Source organism: Wolffia australiana, chromosome 4 (genome assembly GCF_029677425.1).
Source record: "Wolffia australiana isolate 7733 chromosome 4, ASM2967742v1".
Taxonomy (NCBI): domain Eukaryota; kingdom Viridiplantae; phylum Streptophyta; class Magnoliopsida; order Alismatales; family Araceae; genus Wolffia; species Wolffia australiana.
The window spans coordinates 22,686,970-22,704,033 of record NC_135838.1 but is presented as its reverse complement, the minus strand read 5'-3'; the positions used below and the strand labels follow the sequence as shown (position 1 = coordinate 22,704,033).

General features: G+C 44.4%; 1 protein-coding gene and 2 non-coding genes across 3 annotated transcripts; 1 reads left to right on the top strand and 2 right to left on the bottom strand.

Annotated features, from left to right (window-relative positions):
* The first annotated feature begins 1,263 nt into the window (after nucleotides 1–1,263).
* On the top strand, nucleotides 1,264–1,369 carry LOC144702846 (small nucleolar RNA R71). Its single transcript, XR_013581419.1, has one exon. It is a non-coding gene; the product is annotated as a small nucleolar RNA R71 (small nucleolar RNA).
* Nucleotides 1,370–6,254: 4,885 nt separating this feature from the next.
* LOC144702434 (8-hydroxygeraniol dehydrogenase-like) lies at nucleotides 6,255–9,808 on the bottom strand. The gene is made up of 5 exons (XM_078574473.1): nucleotides 9,601–9,808; nucleotides 8,955–9,068; nucleotides 6,907–7,420; nucleotides 6,678–6,831; nucleotides 6,255–6,604 (listed from the first exon to the last, which is right to left on the bottom strand). Exons 1-5 carry the CDS (start codon nucleotides 9,726–9,728, stop codon nucleotides 6,402–6,404), a joined length of 1,113 nt encoding a protein of 370 aa, XP_078430599.1. The 5' UTR covers nucleotides 9,729–9,808; the 3' UTR covers nucleotides 6,255–6,401.
* A 5,851-nt stretch (nucleotides 9,809–15,659) lies between these two features.
* TRNAF-GAA (transfer RNA phenylalanine (anticodon GAA)) lies at nucleotides 15,660–15,733 on the bottom strand. Its single transcript has one exon. It is a non-coding gene; the product is annotated as a tRNA-Phe (tRNA).
* Nucleotides 15,734–17,064: the final 1,331 nt, after the last annotated feature.

The following is a 17,064-nucleotide window of genomic DNA, read 5'->3' as shown; positions in this document are numbered from 1 at the left end:
TCTTTTTTATAGGTATGTCATTTAAAATGCTAGAGGCATTTTCGGAAAGTTTAACAACTTCCCTATTCTTTCTATTTGTGCAAGAGTCCTTAAGATATTTCTTAAGTGATGGTGCACACCTAAGCATGTCTTCCATAGTGACTGTCATTGTGGCCTTCCTAAAGTTCTCTAGCAACCTGTTTTCATAATCAAAGACAGGTTTCTTTCTCGTTAGGGCAGATGGGTAAGGTATGTGTTGCCCACTTGTGGAAGGTAAGGGTTCATCGCCGTCGGGAAGATCCTCTCCTTCGTGCTCCCTTGACTCCTCTTTCTTCCTAGTGTTCTCTACAGAATACCTATAGGGATCCTGAAGTTCTTTTCCATTCCTCAATCTTGAGGCTGCCAGAACTTCAGGATCCAATTCATCCATTTCTTCATGGCTAGAATGCTGAATATGATGCAAATTGCATGGATTGATGACGGGTTTCGTAGGAAAACGTTGAGAAGTGCAAGTGTTTTCTGCAAGGATACCTTGGGACTCAGAGGGTGGCCTGAAACTCTCCAGCAGCTTCCTCATTTGCTCTTGTGACTCCAGCATTTGTTTAGTCTGGAACTCCATCATCACCTGCATTCGCATCTCCATCTCCGTCCGCAACTTTTGGTTTTGCTTTTCGATCATATCTGAAATGACGGGGGTTAATGTAGAGAAATCAGGTTGAGTTTGAGATGAAACCTGATACTGTTGTGGAGGCCTGTGCTGGAATTGTTGTCTCTGCTGGAACGGGGGCTGAGCTGCCGGCTTGTTTCCTTGGTGGAAGGCCTCTCTGTTTTGGAAATTTGGCCGCTTTTGACCTGCCCACGGTTGTTGCGGCTGATTGGAGGCCTTCACCTCTTCTTCCATGGCTTGGCAGGCTCCATCTTCATGTTCCCTGCTAAAACAGAGAGAGCAGATCTTAGCTTTGATGATGGGAGAGTTACCTAGGAAGACATTCTTCAAGGTAGAGGTGAGCTCCTCCAATTTCTGGTTGGTCTCCCTTAGGCCCGCTTGTAGCTCTCCCTCCTTGGCGTTGACCTGCAGAATTCCTGCTCTCTTGGGCTGCACATTCCTCCCATTCTGATTGGCTCCAATCTCCTGCAAATCAGTTTCTGCAACTCTCTCCAAAATATCAAAAACTTCATCCTCATATGCAGTATAGAACGTTCCACCGGTAGCGAGATTTACTTTGTTTTTCATAAAATCAGAGAGAGACTCATAAAATATTTGGGCTAATTGACATTGTTCAATGCCATGGTGAGGACATTTCCTCAACAAATCATTGAATCTCTCCCATGACTCACTAAAAGCTTCTCCATCATGAGGATGGAAATTGTGAATTTCCCTTCTATAGAAATTCGTTTTGGAGAGAGGGTAGAATTTTTGCAGAAATTTTCCTTGCATCTCATCCCATGAGTTAAAGGTGATTCCTAAATTACGATACCAAGAAAATGCTTTGTCTTTCAAAGTTAGAGGAAAATATTTCATTTTTAAAATTTCTGTAGAAATTCCTGGAACGTTTTGAGATGAACACCTAATATGGAAGTCATCAAGCAATTCTAAGGATTTTGAGCAGGCAGTCCATTAAATTCAGGTAAGGAATGAATTAATGCATTGTCATAGCGGAAGGAGATACCGTCACCGATGTTAAGATTTACATCAGTTTGACGTAGGCTTCCCGACGGTGTCGACCTGTCAAGCATGGTCCTTCTCCTCTCATGATGCTGATGAATCTCTTCAGCCATATTCTCCTGCTGAATTTCAGGTTCTGTAACTGTAGAATCTGGAGAGGTGTCTCTAATGTCCTTCTCTGCAGATTTTTCACCAGCTCCTGAACGTGTTACTACCATAAATCTTCAGCAAACGGTTAGAATAACAATAGGCTGAGGATTGTTAAGTCCTTCAGCTCTAGGAGAATCAACAAAAATGACTGTAGATTCAGGAAAATGACTATAGATTTGCAAAAAAAATGACTGTAGATTCAGAGAATTGACTGTAGATTTAAAGAAAATAAAAATTCCTACTGTTATACCGTGCTCCCCGGCAACGGTGCCAGTTGATAAGCTTAATTTTACTGTGTTTTTTACTGGTTACTTATCAGTAACATGTGTGAGGATTAAGCTTATTCAACGAATTTATAAACCTCACAAGTTAGGGCGAGTGAGGGTCGATCCACAGGGAGCAAAAGAAAACAGCAGGAAATTCCTTTGATGCGTTAAAGTGCAACTTAATCAAGCCGTCTACAGAGAATTTCTCTGTAGACAGATCCTTTGCCCTTTGGGGCAAAGGATCGAACACCTTGCGTGCAGGGATAACCTGCGCGCAAGGTGTTGCGTGCTTAGCGGCCTCCTGCGTGCTGACTATGCAGCGCGCGGCGGCTGCCTATGCACGGAATGCCTGCACGCAACAGCGTGCTGCGCGCGGCTGCGTGCTGCGTGTTGCGCGCTGCGCGTTGCTGCGTGCTGCGCTGCGTGCGGCGGCTGTGCGCAGCTGTCTGCGCGCGCTGCTGCCGCGCTGCGGCCTTGCTGCGGCGGCTGCAGCGCGGCTGCGCGCGCTGTGTGTCTGTGATTGCACGCGGGTGCACGCGCTGCGTGCTGCGTGCGGCTGTGCACGGCTGAGCGCGGCGGCTTTGCTGCACACGCCGTGGTGGAGATGCGGAGGAGTTCTGTTCTTTTGGAAGATTTGGGGAAGACGATTTGAACAACAAAGGAACAAAGTTTAAACTGAAATCAAATCTAAACGAAACAATCCTCGGTTGGAAAACATTGGAAGATCTTGTGACTCTTCCAACCCAACCAAAATTATCTGAGAAGAGAGGGATTACAGGGCTGAAGCTTGCGATTTCCCACGTCGGGTGTCACGTCCTTGCGGCGGCGTGGTTCTTCAATCCAAGCTATCTTCATCTGTTCTTCCTCTCCAACTCCAAAAGCTCATCAGCTCCTGGAGGGTGCAGAAATCCTCTTCTCCAAGCCCTAGTTTCCTTAGAGAAAATTCTGAACACCTAAACTCCTCTCTCAAGAGAGTATTTATAGGTTTTCTCTTAAGTCATGCCCAGGGGCATTTTCGTAATTTTGCCACTTGAATTTTTTGCCCACTTCTGTTGATCCTCCTCTCTTCCTTGATCTTCTTAACCTGTTTCTGAATGTTCACTAGCCATAAAACGTTAAATATATTCCACTTGATTCAAAGAATCAAGTGGGGTTAGTGATTTCATAAAACAATACATATGCATGAACTTAACATGAATTCACAAGATAATTGTAATGAATTTAAACTTGAGAACTTGATTATTTGATGACATATTTTAGAGTCATCAGAGATGCGATTGCCCGTGTTCGGCAATTAGTGACGAGTATCCCAGCATTGACACAACGACGACAGCAGTACGTGAAGACATGCAACGACATGGGGAAGAATCACAACCAACTGCCGTTAGATTGCCCGACGCGGTGGAATAGTACGCATGACATGTTGCATGCTGCATTGGAGAAGAGAGAAGTCGTCGATTTGATGGCGTTACAGATTATGTCGGTGACCGACAAGGACATCAGAATCTCAAGGGAGGAGGGGGACATGTTGGCAGACTTCCGCGACATTTTAGGGCCATTTTATCGAACGACAAAGTATGTGAGTGGCTCGAAGACAGTGAGAGTCGTGGAAGTGATCCGCATCCTAAAGCCCCTGTTGCGACATGTCGACACGATCCTGTTGAATTTCGATATGGCCACGATTTTTGCACTGGGAAGGAGGATGACTGCCGCACAGATTGCGTGCATTTGCAGAGCTTGTGAGAGCATGAAGTCGAAGATGTTAAAATATGAGAGGATGATTTCGAAGAACCGTGCAACGACGACAGATGCAATTCTGGACCCTTTCAACAAGGGAGCGTCGCTTGACTCCAGTGACATTCAGGAATCACTTGCATTCGTCCGCCAACTTATGCCCAAACACGGTGAGCAAGACCTTATCTGTAACGACCCCAAGGATGAAGACTAGCTCGCCGAACTTATTGATGGCGTACTACCAGCTAGAGAGAAGGAACGATGAGTACCAACGCCAGCGGAGGAATTGGAGGCGTATCTGCAATCAGCGGAGAGGAAGGACAATGAGACAGCATTGGGATGGTGGGCACGTATTGGTGCACGATCCTACCCATGGCTTTCTACACTAGCGCAAGAATTCCTCTTAGTCTGTGCAACCAGTGTGCCAGCAGAAAGTTTATTCTCGGCCGGACGTGCAGTTGTCACTTTCAAGCGCGCACGTCTTAGTGCTGAAAGCATCGAGCTCCTGGTTCCAGTGAAGTGCTGGTTACATGCCGAGAATAGTCAGTTGTGCGATGGAGATAGAGGGGAAGATTTTCCTGACAATGACGCCTAGTGTAAGTCTTTGGTCTTATTTCCTTCCAACAGTGGTCAATTTTTTTCGAACGTAACCAATGGTCAGTTTTTTTTGCAGGATCGTTGGTCTTGGTGGTCATTTTTTTTGTAGCATCGTCAATTTTTCAGCAACGGTCATTTCAAAATTGACACCGTAAGTTACTTCTAGCCGATTACGTATTCTTGTCGAAATTGATATCAAGCATTTACGTTAAATTTATAATAGTGAAAAATGAAATTGTTAATTACTCGTAGACTAATGCATGATCCAAGCATTCCTAAGTCAATATGAACGGAAATTTGATCGGAACGTAGTGAATTTTTTTGTTTTCTATTTACCGTGCGTCTCTGTTTTACGGCTTGAATAAGTCTATAAAAAACTCACCGTGTTAGCTTCGACCTAGGAGATACTGAGAAGAATGGAGACTGTTTTTTCTCTCTTTCTTTTTAATCTCTCTGTATAACGCCGTCTATCTTTAAGGAATCAATGCCAACGTTCTGCATGCGTTTTCAGGTGGGTCGACGTCAAATGGACACGTATTTCTTTCCAGCATCATGCCCCTCGGAAAGGACCTGATCGCCGGAGTCTATTCAAAGATGATATTTTTGTCTTTCAAGACTGGCAACCGCGATTCTTTGATAGCGCCGCCAACTCCCCATAAAAACAAGAATATTGTGTTCACTCGGTCGAATTTACTAACTTGTCTTTCTGACTCTCTCTCAATCTGTTTCAATCAGTTTATAAGAACAACAAAACTTCAAAACAGATTCCTTCTTCATAATCATTTTTAAAATTTTGGCATTTTCTCAATCGTTATAAAAATTTATTATATACTCTATCTATCAGTGGTGAGTTAATAAATGGCTCAATAAATTAATAAATTAATTTATTGATATAACTTCTTGAAGACTGCGTTGCCAGGTTAATTGTTACAGTAGTTATTTCAAACCCTTAGAAAAATTCAGATTTAATCAAACTATTTTCGGTAAAAAAATTAAATTCCCAACCAAGCAATTAAATTTAATGTTACTTATATGATGTCAACAATTTTGGTATCCTAACATATTTAACTATAAGACATTAAATACTACATTGTTCCAACATTATATAAATTTATTAAATTCCTCTAGTAGGATAATTCTTTAATTATTTTCCAAATGTAAATAAAATTTTACAAAATGTAAAAACAAAACTTTGATTTTCGGTGGACTTTGCGTTTATGAGTCCATAATTTCTTGGCCAATAAACTAATTGGTACAAACAAATTCTTACAGCCCCTGTCAAGCCTCAACAAATTAGTTGTCAACCTGCATTTAAAAAATATCTAAATGTCCCATTTTTCTGTGAATAAATAATTCATTAAATTCTTTAAATTTTCAATCAATACCTTAAATTATAAACTACCTACATTCGAAATTTTAAGGCCATAATTTTATTATCATAAAATTTTAAAACATACATCTCATTTTAAACAATTGGATAATTAGCACATAATTACTATTAAATTATAATTGTATGAAAAATTCCATCACGGACGTCATCCGTGACGGATTAATCGTCATGTCACCGTCATGGGCTACCCGTCACCATCACCGTCGCCGTCAAGGGCTATCCGTCACCATCATCGTCACGGACTCTCCGATACGTCACGTCATCCACCACGTGACTGTCACGGTGACGTGTGACGTAACCGATGATGAATGCCTATCCCCACTGCGAAGTGCGTCAATTGCTCTTCCTTTTTGGGTAACGGATATCACTCCCGGTCGTGCGATGACTACGAGGTTGTCAGCGAACAAGCGTCTTCCCGAGTGTGTCCTTTCGCGATAAGGTCAGAGTTTATGATATCTTTAAGTGATAAAGGTGCAAAGAACGTGGCGCCTAATTCCATCAAGAGTGACCAAGCTTAAAAAGGGAGGGGAAACGAAAACGTAATGTGATAGAAATTTGAGCTTCCCTATATCACTCCCTTATTTGCAGAGACTCGCTGAAGAAGGCAGACGGGCCTCTCCTAAGGGTGGGTAAGGGTGTTTGCAACGTCGATAACGAAGCGGTACTTGACGTCGTTCCTCGCGAGGCGCTCCATGGCGGTGTTGAGGTAGTCGATGGGGATGACCTCCACGTCCGCCGTGATCCCGTGTTTGCCTGCGAAGTCCAGCATCTCCTGAGTGTCCTTCATCCCTCCGATAGCGCTTCCTGCTAGTTTTTTCCTGCCTGGGCGTGTCACAGAGTAATCCATACAGTCAGGGTTAAGGAAGAGGGCCTGAGTCTTATCGTTTTATCCTACCTCTGATCAAGCTGTATGGAGCGATCTCCAGCGGCTTCTCCGGCACTCCAATCAAGATGAGCTCCCCCTGGTTCTTCAGCAGAGACAACAAGGGGTTTAGAGGGTGCACCGCTGACACCGTATCGATAATACCGTCCATAGTGCCCGCCGCGGCCTGAAACAAAAGAACATTCATAGATCTCAGAGACTCCAAACTAGCTGTTGTTTATGCGTGGGAGAGAGACGAGACCTCCATTTGATTTGTTTCGCGGCTGATGAGGAAAGCATCGGCGCCGAACTTGTCAATGGCTTCTCTCTCCTTAGCGGGGGAGGAGCTGATGACCGTGACCTTGGCGCCAAAGGCCTTGGCGAAGCGGATTGCGACGTGACCCAGACCTCCGAGGCCAACGATGCCGAGGTGCTTCCCGGGTTGGTTGAGGCCGAAGTATTTCATGGGGCTGTATACGGTAATACCCGCGCAAAGCAGCGGTGCACCTTTCTCCAGTGGGATGCTGTCGGGGAAGCGCACTACGAAGCGCTGCGGTGCGACGATGAAGTCGGAGTAGCCGCCGTAGGTCATCGTCCCGTCGCTGGCGATGACACCGTAGGTGAGAACCCAGCCGGCGCAGTCGTTCTCGAACCCATCCTCGCACGAGTTGCAGCTGCCGCAGCTATCCACTAGGCAGCCCACGCCGACTTTATCGCCCAGCTTGAACTTCTCCACTCGGCTCCCGACTTCCGTCACTACGCCCACTATCTCGTGCCTAAATGAGAACAAACGGCCAATGGTGAGATTTGACTCCCAATCTCTTTCTCCGAGGGCCCTCTATCTTCCTCTCTCTCCTTCCCTTTCTCCCGATCTCTCCCTTTCTTCCTCGCTCCCTTCCTCTTCCTCCCCCCCTCGCTCCCTCACTCTCTCCATGTCTTCCGGCCTCCCTTCCTCTTCCTCCCTTCATCCTCCTCCCTCCCTCGCTCCCTCACTCTCTCCATCTCTTCCGCCCTCCCCTCCTCATCCTCCCTCTCTGTCTTTCTCCTTCTCTTCCGCCCTCCCTTCGTCTTCCTTCCTCCCTCCCTCCCACTCTCTCTCCCTCTCTTCCTCCCTCCCTTCCCTCCCTCTCTCTATCTCTTCCGCCCTCCCTTCCTCTTCCTCCCTTTCTCCCTCTCGCTCTCCCTCTCTTCCGCACTCCCGTCCTCTCCCTCTTCTGCCTCTCTTCCACCGTCCTTTCTTTTTTCTCTCTCCCTCTCTTCCACCGTCCTTCCGTTTTCCTCTCTCTCTCTCTAGCTCTCTCTCTCTCTCCCTCTCTCCCTCTCTCTTCAGCCCTGCCTTCCTTTTCCTCCTCTCTCCCTCTCTCTCTCCATCTCTTCCGCCCTCCTTCCCCTTCCTCTTTCTCTCCCTCTCTTCCACCGTCCTTACGTTTTCCGCTCTTCCTCTATTCCACCGTCCTTACGTTTTCCGCTCTTCCTCTATTCCACCGTCCTTTCGTTTTCCTCTCTCCCCTCGCTTCCGCCCTCCTTTCCTCGTCCTCCCTCCCTCCCTCTTTCTCTCCATCTCTTCCGCCCTCCCTTTCTTTCTCCCTCCCTTCCTCCCCCCCCCTTCCTCTTCCTCTCTCTCTCCCTCTCTCCGTTCTCTCTTCCTCCTCTCTCTCTCCCTCTCTTCCGTCCTCCCTTCATCTTCCTCTCTCCCTGCCTTTCTCCTTCTCTTTCGCCCTCCTTTCCTCTTCCACCCTCCCTCCTTCTCTTCCTCTCTCCAACCATATATCTACTCATCTCGCTATCAATATATCTTACTTTCTATCTGCGCTATCTTCCTCGCCATATCAGTCGCAAGCCACTTCTCCCTCTCTCACTTCTTCTCTCTCAGACTCTTCCGCGATTTTTGCAACTCAATTTCTGAAGATACAGCCTTCAACTACATATCCTCGTTCCAGCACTTCTATCCACTGGCAGGGCCCCCCCCCCCCCCCCCCCCGACTAACTTCCTCAGCACTCCCACCTCTCACAATACAACTTCAACTTCTTCATCCCCGATGGAACATGAAAGAGGTGTTTTTGCATGCTTCAGGGATACAAGTTAAGATGAGAGCTTGTAAACTGCTCTAGATCTAAAGAAAGGGAAGAGGGAGAGAGAGCAGATAGTATAGATCAGATGAGTAAGTAGAAACAGAGAGAACGGAGATATTCCACGCTGAGCCAATCTCACCAGATCCGTGAGATAGAGGGAAGTGGCCCTGCTGGAGTAAGCCCCAGATTCTATGCACTAAATGATGAAAGAAAGTATCGTGGGGGGGATTATTTTACCCTGGCACAACTGGGTAGATTGTCATTCCCCACTCGTTCTTGATGTTGTGGAGGTCGGAGTGGCACACGCCGCAGTAAAGGACCTTCAACCTGACATCGTCTTCTCCGGTGGCTCTGTAAGAGGTAGAGAAAGAAAAACAGCAAAACTGGGCATAAACATCTCCGGGATCTAATACCGCTCCAAAGAAATCGAAAAATTAAACATCAAGGATTTGGCGTCATCTGTGAAGTATAATTGGTGCAATAGAGAGAGGAGCAGTAGCCGTAAAATTTTCGAAAACGGAAAGCAGAAGACTCTCTATACTGGTCCGAGAGAGCAAAGAGATATTCGGTTGTCTCTCTCGCTCTCTCTCTCTGTCTCTACTCATTCAAAGACGCTAAGGGAACTTAGACGTTCCAGTGTAAATAACTAGCAGAGATTAAGCAGACTAAATACTGTCTTCTTCTCGGAGAACAAAGAGACTGAAAATTCCTATCTCCCCGGGAGAACAAGCTAAAAAATACGTTTGCAGAGAAGCACAATAGTTGCTGAGCGCGAAAGGATCATCAAATGGCATAAGCGCGCGAACGGTTCCGGAAATCCACGCAGTTCCGAGAAGAGCAAGACGGAGAATCCATGAAAAGAGGCGATGTTAGAGAACCCAACCTTCTGGAGAAGCGAAAAGGAGAGAGGTGACCAGAAGTGTCTCTAGCGGCCCAGCCGTAGGCTTTGTGGGGGTGCACCTCCTCCGGCGACGCGGCGATCTTCTTCTCTGAAACCACGGAGTCCGCCATCCTTTCCTTTCTCTGCGATTCTCTCTTCCTTCTTGTCCTCTCAGCTGAGTCTTGCCTTTCTTGGAGCTTCTTCCTCTGCCGTCGGCCTTAATAAATTGCTCGATGTCAACGTTGACAGCAGGGACGACGAGGACGGCAGATATGAAACGATAAACTTGGTTGTGGATCCTTGCGTCGTTCCCATTCAGACGTAAGCCCCTACGCATGAATTTCTCCTTGGTCAAAAGGAAAGGATGCATCTGGGGAGTTTGAGAATGATTGGGGGTGTGTTAAGTTAACTCCAAGGCAAAGTTTTTTTATTTTTATTTGGAAATAGGGGTAAGAGGGGAGATGATACTATTTCACAGTTTAAAATTCTCTTCCCGCTCCAAGATATATGTTGGATCGAGGTGATCTTACATGAACGTGGATCTGGAGAAAATGAAAAGAAGAATATACTTACCCTGGCACCACAAAAGGGAACACAGGAAAATTTTCCTCCAGGCAGAGTATTCCGCAAGATTCATGAGGGTATCACGCTTCTTGGAGAGCAAGAAATCAATAGGACTTTCTTTAATTCATGGGGACCCAAGTCAAAGATATTATTATAATGTTCAGATCTAGGCCTGACAATAAAGACAAGACAAAGGCATTACAATAAGTATTTATGTTCTCTCTCTGGAACTTTATTTTTTACACAGGCTCTCGAGCAAAAGGTTTTCACGTAACATAATGTCACATTTTATATTTTGGCTTTTCCCAAACCCGGTGGTTACGAAGTAAAAGCACTTGAAAACAACCTTGCCCCATAGAGATGCTCCTCCCCGCCAATCAAGCAGAGAAGCTGCTTGTGATAGGCTTAGCTTAAGCCTATCACATTTTTATCCCCTCCCGCTGGTTAACTCGCTTCTGCTCCTAAGCGCCTAGAGTCACGCATCGCTTCGCTCCCGCTCCCGCTCCTAAGCACCTAACGTTCAGAGTTGTTCTGGTTTGAGAAAGGAGCACTGCCAAGTCCACTAAGGGTGCCCTGAATGAATAAGAAATAGACAGCTGAGGGGCGAGATTATGAGCAGGTTGTTATTTTTAGAGAACGGAGTAAATTCATTCTGAGAAATCAGAACCTAAAAGTCTCTTTACTAAGCGAGACTCCCCATCCATATTTGCATCCATATCCCGCCCATTTTCTTTTTTTCCATTCTATGATTTTAATGACAGCTTCAATTCAACTAGGCTCCATTTTAGAGTTCGGTCTTAATCATCAGGGGCGCGTCGGAATGGTAGCTGCTTAGTTTCATCCGAGTTGTACTGCTTTTGTTTCTTAAAAAAATAAGGGTTTAGGCTCCTTCCCTTCCACTGAATAGCTGCGCTAGCGGGTACTACGAGCCCTCTGTCCCAGATTCCCTCGCTCCTAGGCAATCTGTTCACCGGTTCCATCGAATCATTTTTATAAGCGGAGCATAGTGCGGCACCGAACAAGAAATGTCTCTTCTTTTGGTTTATTCATTGATCTGAACTTAGCAATTTTTTATGTTATTCTTATCCACTTTTTGCTCCTGCTCACTCACGCCTAAAGTCCGCTTGTAAACTCGCGTCCGCTCACTCGCTCCTGATTAATTCTTGACTTCATAACCTGGGGCTAGGCGTTCGCGACATTAGTCAGTCTATCCTAGAAGAAAAAACCCAGATCAATGATGGCCTCTCCAGCGGAGCTGGGCGCCGGGGCCCTAGATGCCCTAGCGATTGGCACATTAGGGGAGTGGTTGCCCGGGTTTCTTGGCCTGGTATCCTGTTTGTTCATGATATCTACATTCAACTGTGCCCCAGAGACACAGTCAAAGCAAACCAGTGTGCTTCTTTCGCAACATGCTCTTGTCCAGGGTGTCTTCCTGTGGTCTTCTAGTGTTAGAAGAAGTCGTGTTCATCCCGGATTCCCACTTTATTTAGTCAGGATGGGAAAAGACGGACCCATTTGGTGACTTTCATGGTCGCCCTCATTGAACTGACTTGGATCTGAACTACGATTCAGATCAAGTCTTACCGAAATAGGATTTCCTTTTTGTGCCATATGGCGCTTAGACTTGACTTTCTCCCCTTTCTTCCCTGTCTAATGTTTTCGGAGGTTTTCGTTTCTATGTAGAAGCAAACTCTCCAAGACCATGAAGTCACGAGTAATCAAAGCGGCGAAATAGAAGATCTACGTGACCTCCTGCTATCTTTGTTCTTCTTCATTCAAGGAAAGCATCAACAAAACAGCCCTCCCAGGGTAATGCGAAGTGTTAGGTAAAGTAAATTCCTGAACTGAAACTTCCACTTCCGAACTTAACTTAGTGATTGTAGAACCTGATCTGGAACAACAGGGGACCAAAAGTATCCAGTGGAGCTAGTTTATCCATTCCCATTCCATTTCTATTTTTGCTATTCAAGAGCTGATGATTGACTCCTCTGAAATGTGGGGGTGCAAAATGACATCGCTAATGGTTCTGAAGTTGCATTTGGCGCGATGGCACGACGGAGCGGGAGGCAAAGCGATGAGCAAAAGGGGCGAAGCGTTTCTTACATGTTCACTAGGTAATTGAAGGTTTTTCAGATGTATACCTTACATTTTTATATGTCAAGTGTGATTACTTGCTTCGATGCTCTCTGTAGTTTATATTCTTTTTCTACATCATTCATTCTTAACCTGCTGTGGAGACTTCAACTCAGTGCTCTTCTCTGAGAAAGACTTGATACCTCACATTTCTTTTTTAATAAACAATTAATTGTTTTGATGCGGGATATCAAGGTCACATAGCAAATATACCAGGCGAGTAAGCGGTGAATATTAAGATGAAGATGCGACTGACCGAGCGAAGGAGGATCATGTAAATGGGCAAGACTGGATCGCATCCTCTACTCCACTAATGGGCGCCATGTCTTCCCTATTACCAAAGTTGAGCATCTGAGTCGCTGCCCGCCTTCTGAATCTGAAGATGAATTGACTTTGTAACATTCATCTGAATTGACTTCGTAATATTAAGATGAATCTTCACTTCATAACCCGCTCACTCACCCCTCAGCTACTCTTTATCCGCTGGATAACCTCAAAACCTTGGCCTTTCCGGTTTGAGGAGATGTGGACTCGACATCCTGATTGGTAATAGCTGATCTATTCCAGTCCATGCTCGGCCGGTGCTTAGCCTCTTTTTATGTTTTATTATTTTCTTTCATTCATTTTAATCTTCTTTCTTCTTCTGGTTCAATTTCTTCTTCTGTTCTTTATTTCCTAACCAAAGGCGTGGAAGCGGTGAATATATTAAGATTCAGACGAGTGTGAAGATTAAGATGAAGACGCGAATGACGGAGCGAAGCGGCGAAGCCGGAGAAAAAGAAATAAAAAAAAGAAAAAAAGAAATAAAGGCGTGACGAGTGTGAAGATGAAGATGAAGACGAGCATTCAGATTAAGATGAAGACAAGCAAGCGGGGGCTAGTTTACGGGTGAAGAAATTAAATAATGGAGTTAAAAAAAAGATGTATCAAGCTGAGGTGAGGATGAAGTCCTCAAGTGCAAGTGCAAGCACAATCATGAACTGTACCCTTCCCTTGGCAAGAAAACACTTAGACATCTTAAAGAAAGAAAATTTCTGGTGACAACGCACATAATAGAAAGAGGTTACGAAGGTTATCCAAAGGTTCCAAAGGTTACGAAGGTTACGAAGTAATGATTAATGATGAGCAAGGTGCAGCAAAGTGACTGATCCGGACATGCTCTTCTTACTATTCAACTCTTTTCTAGCAGGTTATGAGGGGCCAGTTTACGAGCGGGAGAAGAAAAGAAGTCAATTCACAATATGCGAATGAAGAAAGAACTGAATGGCTTATATTCCATCATAGGTGACTGAGGAGGATAACAACATGTTGCTTTCCATCTATCTGATCAATTCACTTTGCGAACTTGTCGGAAGATAGCGTCCCGGGACTAGATGGATTTACTGGCATCTTATTCTCTACCTGGAGACGGTCTCTATATCTATTATAGATGCGATACTCTCTTTCTTTCTCCATGGTTTTCTGGATCTGTTCTTCTGATTAAAATTAAGAACTGTTCTTCTGATAAATCAGTGATTAGCATCACCTTCGTTTATCCGCTGGATAACCTAGGAGATTAGCATCACCTTCGTTTATCTGCTAGATAACCTTAGTGATTAGCATCACCTCTCTTTGTTTATAAGAGAATTTCTAAGATATTTAAAGATTAATTGAGCTTCCTAGAATGATTGAAGAACAAGATTTTTGGTTCTGAAAGAACTGCAAGAACTGTGTCTTGTTAACTCCTGATCTTTTTCAAGCAGAAATGTTATATAGATATGCAGCTCCTAAAGTCGCGCCGTCGAACCCGCTCTTAAACTCACAGCTCAGTTCAATTAAATTTGCTGATGCTTATCATTCATTGATAGAACATTATCAAATTGCTGGTTTTCTCTCCTTAGTGCATAATAAGTAGATGCCTGGGAAGCATGGAAGGCAGCAGTCCCACATGCAGGGTATTGTAAACAGTAAACTCCCAGCCGGATAAAGATAACTCCACAATCGCTCACTTGCGTCTTCATCTTAATCTTCACGATCATCTTCATCTTAATCTTGACGCTCCTCGCGCCTCATCCCTTAATAAAAGTATTTCATTTCTTGAAAGAGTTTTGTTAGTTGAACATCATTTATCGTTCTTTACCTAACACTTCGCTTTACCCTGGTTAAAATTTTAAGAATATGATTAATAAAAATAATGATAAAAGAGTTTTTAGGCTAGTATGTTTACTTAGTCGTAGGGTTTGCCCAACCGATATCCGTCCGATATCAGGGTATCGGACACCGGATATCGGATTTCGATATCCGGATATCGGAACAGATATCCGGATATCGATATCCGGTATCGACTGAAAAAAATAACTTTTGTATCATGTTAGACGAGTTAGTTTAATAAGCGTTGTTTGGTTTTGATTTATATTCAATCTTGGTTAATATATAGAGTGCAAAATTATTTTTTTCTTCCATATGGGATAACAGGATTCGAAGTTTAGTGTAAACTCAGAATCCCTTTATCCCACATGGAAGATATCAAAAAAGTTTCTCTGTATATATTAAATGAGTCTGACATTACATTTAATATTAAAATAATATTTATATCAATTATCGCTATATTTTAGGACCCGTATATAAATTTATCATTTAATATATGAGGACACCGTCCAATAAGTAGAAACAAAGAGTTCTATTTCCTTCCATATGGGATAAAGGGATTCCAAGTTTAACACAAAACCCGAATCCTGTTATCCCATATGGAAGAAATTAAAAATACTCGACTGTATATATTAAACGAGATGTGTGACTAATTAGAAATGTTGAAAATTTATTGATTAAATTATTTTTATTATAATTTGATGTGGATATCGGTTTTCGATATCTGCATCCGATATCCGATATCATCATCTGCCCCGTTGAGAAGGGGACGGATGCCGACATCGAGACGGATATCGGTATTGGATATCGGCACTGTAGAAACTGATATCCGATACCGATATCCGGTACTCGGATATCAAAAAAAATGGATACCGGAAAATGCCTTTCCGGTATCCGATACAGCATCCGTCCCGATACCGGCATCCGGTACCGGTATCGGGACGGGCGAACATTACTTAGTCATAATTCATTTTTGATTAGCTGACTGAACATCAAGGTGACAGGATTCAAACCTATGGCCCTCCGTACCCAAAATAGGTGCACTGACCAGACTGCGCTACACCTCGTCTCACCCTGCGGAGGCTGAAAAACCGGAGCGTGCGAGGCGCTCAATATGAAGTTGGGACGCGAGAAGTTATCCTTATGTTTTCTTCTTCGTGACCCGCTCTTCTCCTCTCTGTCACCCCTCCATTCACTTTCATTTAAAAACAACTAGGCTTGCTCTCAGCTACGTTTCCTGCTTAGAAGTGGATTCGAACCACTAACACAAGGATTTTCAGTCCTTTGCTCTAACCAGCTGAGCTACCTGAACCACTTTCCTAAAGTATATATTCTTCATACATAAAATAGTACCCTACCCGCGAGGAGCTTGCTCAAGAACTGAGAGCCGGCCAGGCCAGGTTCCAAAGCTTCTGATTTCTCAGAAGCTAATCAATAAAGGTGCGTAGCGAGTAAAGTCACTTCGTAATTGGAAAAAAAAATAGACGTTCTGGAATAAAAAAGTGGATCTCCTCTCAATCACTAAGTCAAGTAATCCTCCGGGTTCCAAGTTTTATCTCATGTCATTTCGTTTCACCCGCCCGTTCAACTTCCGTGCCGGAGGAAATGGGATTCGAACCCATCATACAATCTTCTTCTATGTCGATTTTGCAAACTAATGCCTTAAGCCACTCAGCCATACCTCCAAGTTGTTGATCGGAATTGGTAGGGATAGGGACCCGAACTGATCTGATTCACTGCGGATGCCTCCGCATGCACTGAAAAGCCTCCATGCGCGCGGAAAAGCCAGAGCTAGAGCGCGTATTCTTCTTCTATGAGCGAGACTCTATCCAAATCTTTGGATCTCCCCAGCATCCAAGTCCATCAGCGCCACTAGGCGACGCCTTCCTTTCTATGAACTAACGCTGAATGATTCACTTTGCCAGTCTTCACATCCGACTCGACCAGGAGAGAGAGAACACACGTTGCGAAAGAAAACAGTGACTTCGCTCCTAGAGTCACGCCTTTAGAACCTTCATGGAATGAATATCTCTTTCATCTGGTTGGTCGAGACCCAGACTAAACCATTACATTACGGAGAAGTCCATTCTCGTCATGATCGATCCACGTCCTACTATAATGCCCGGAGAACCAGGCTTGCTTAGCTTACCAAGCTAGCTTACTAAGCTAGCACGAAGGAATTGGGATAAGATTGCACAGCCAGAAGGTAGCTTGCTTCTAGAATCTTCTATAGTGATCCACTGGATCTGGTGAAGCCTCCATGTTGCCATCCCACTGCTCTGATTTAGCCGCTTCCATCAAATCAACTGCTAGTTGGTTCTAAAGTCATGATTAAGCTACATAAGCAATCAGCTTAAGCTAAATGATAGAAAATAATTGAGTTTTTGTACAGGTTCTGAGGTTTTCCAATTCTTGAAGAAAGAAGTAAAGGCGCGGAAGTGGAGGATGATGACGGGAGTTCAGATTAAGATGAAGATGAGCGTGAAGATTAAGATGAAGACGCAAGTGAGCGAGGGGGAGCTAGAGCAGAAATCAGATAAATGAAAGAAAATTATCTTGAAGATAAGGCGCGAGGGAGCGGAGCAGAAGCGACGGAGCGAAGGCGCATAAGCGCTAATCAACGTTATCCAGCGGATAACGAAT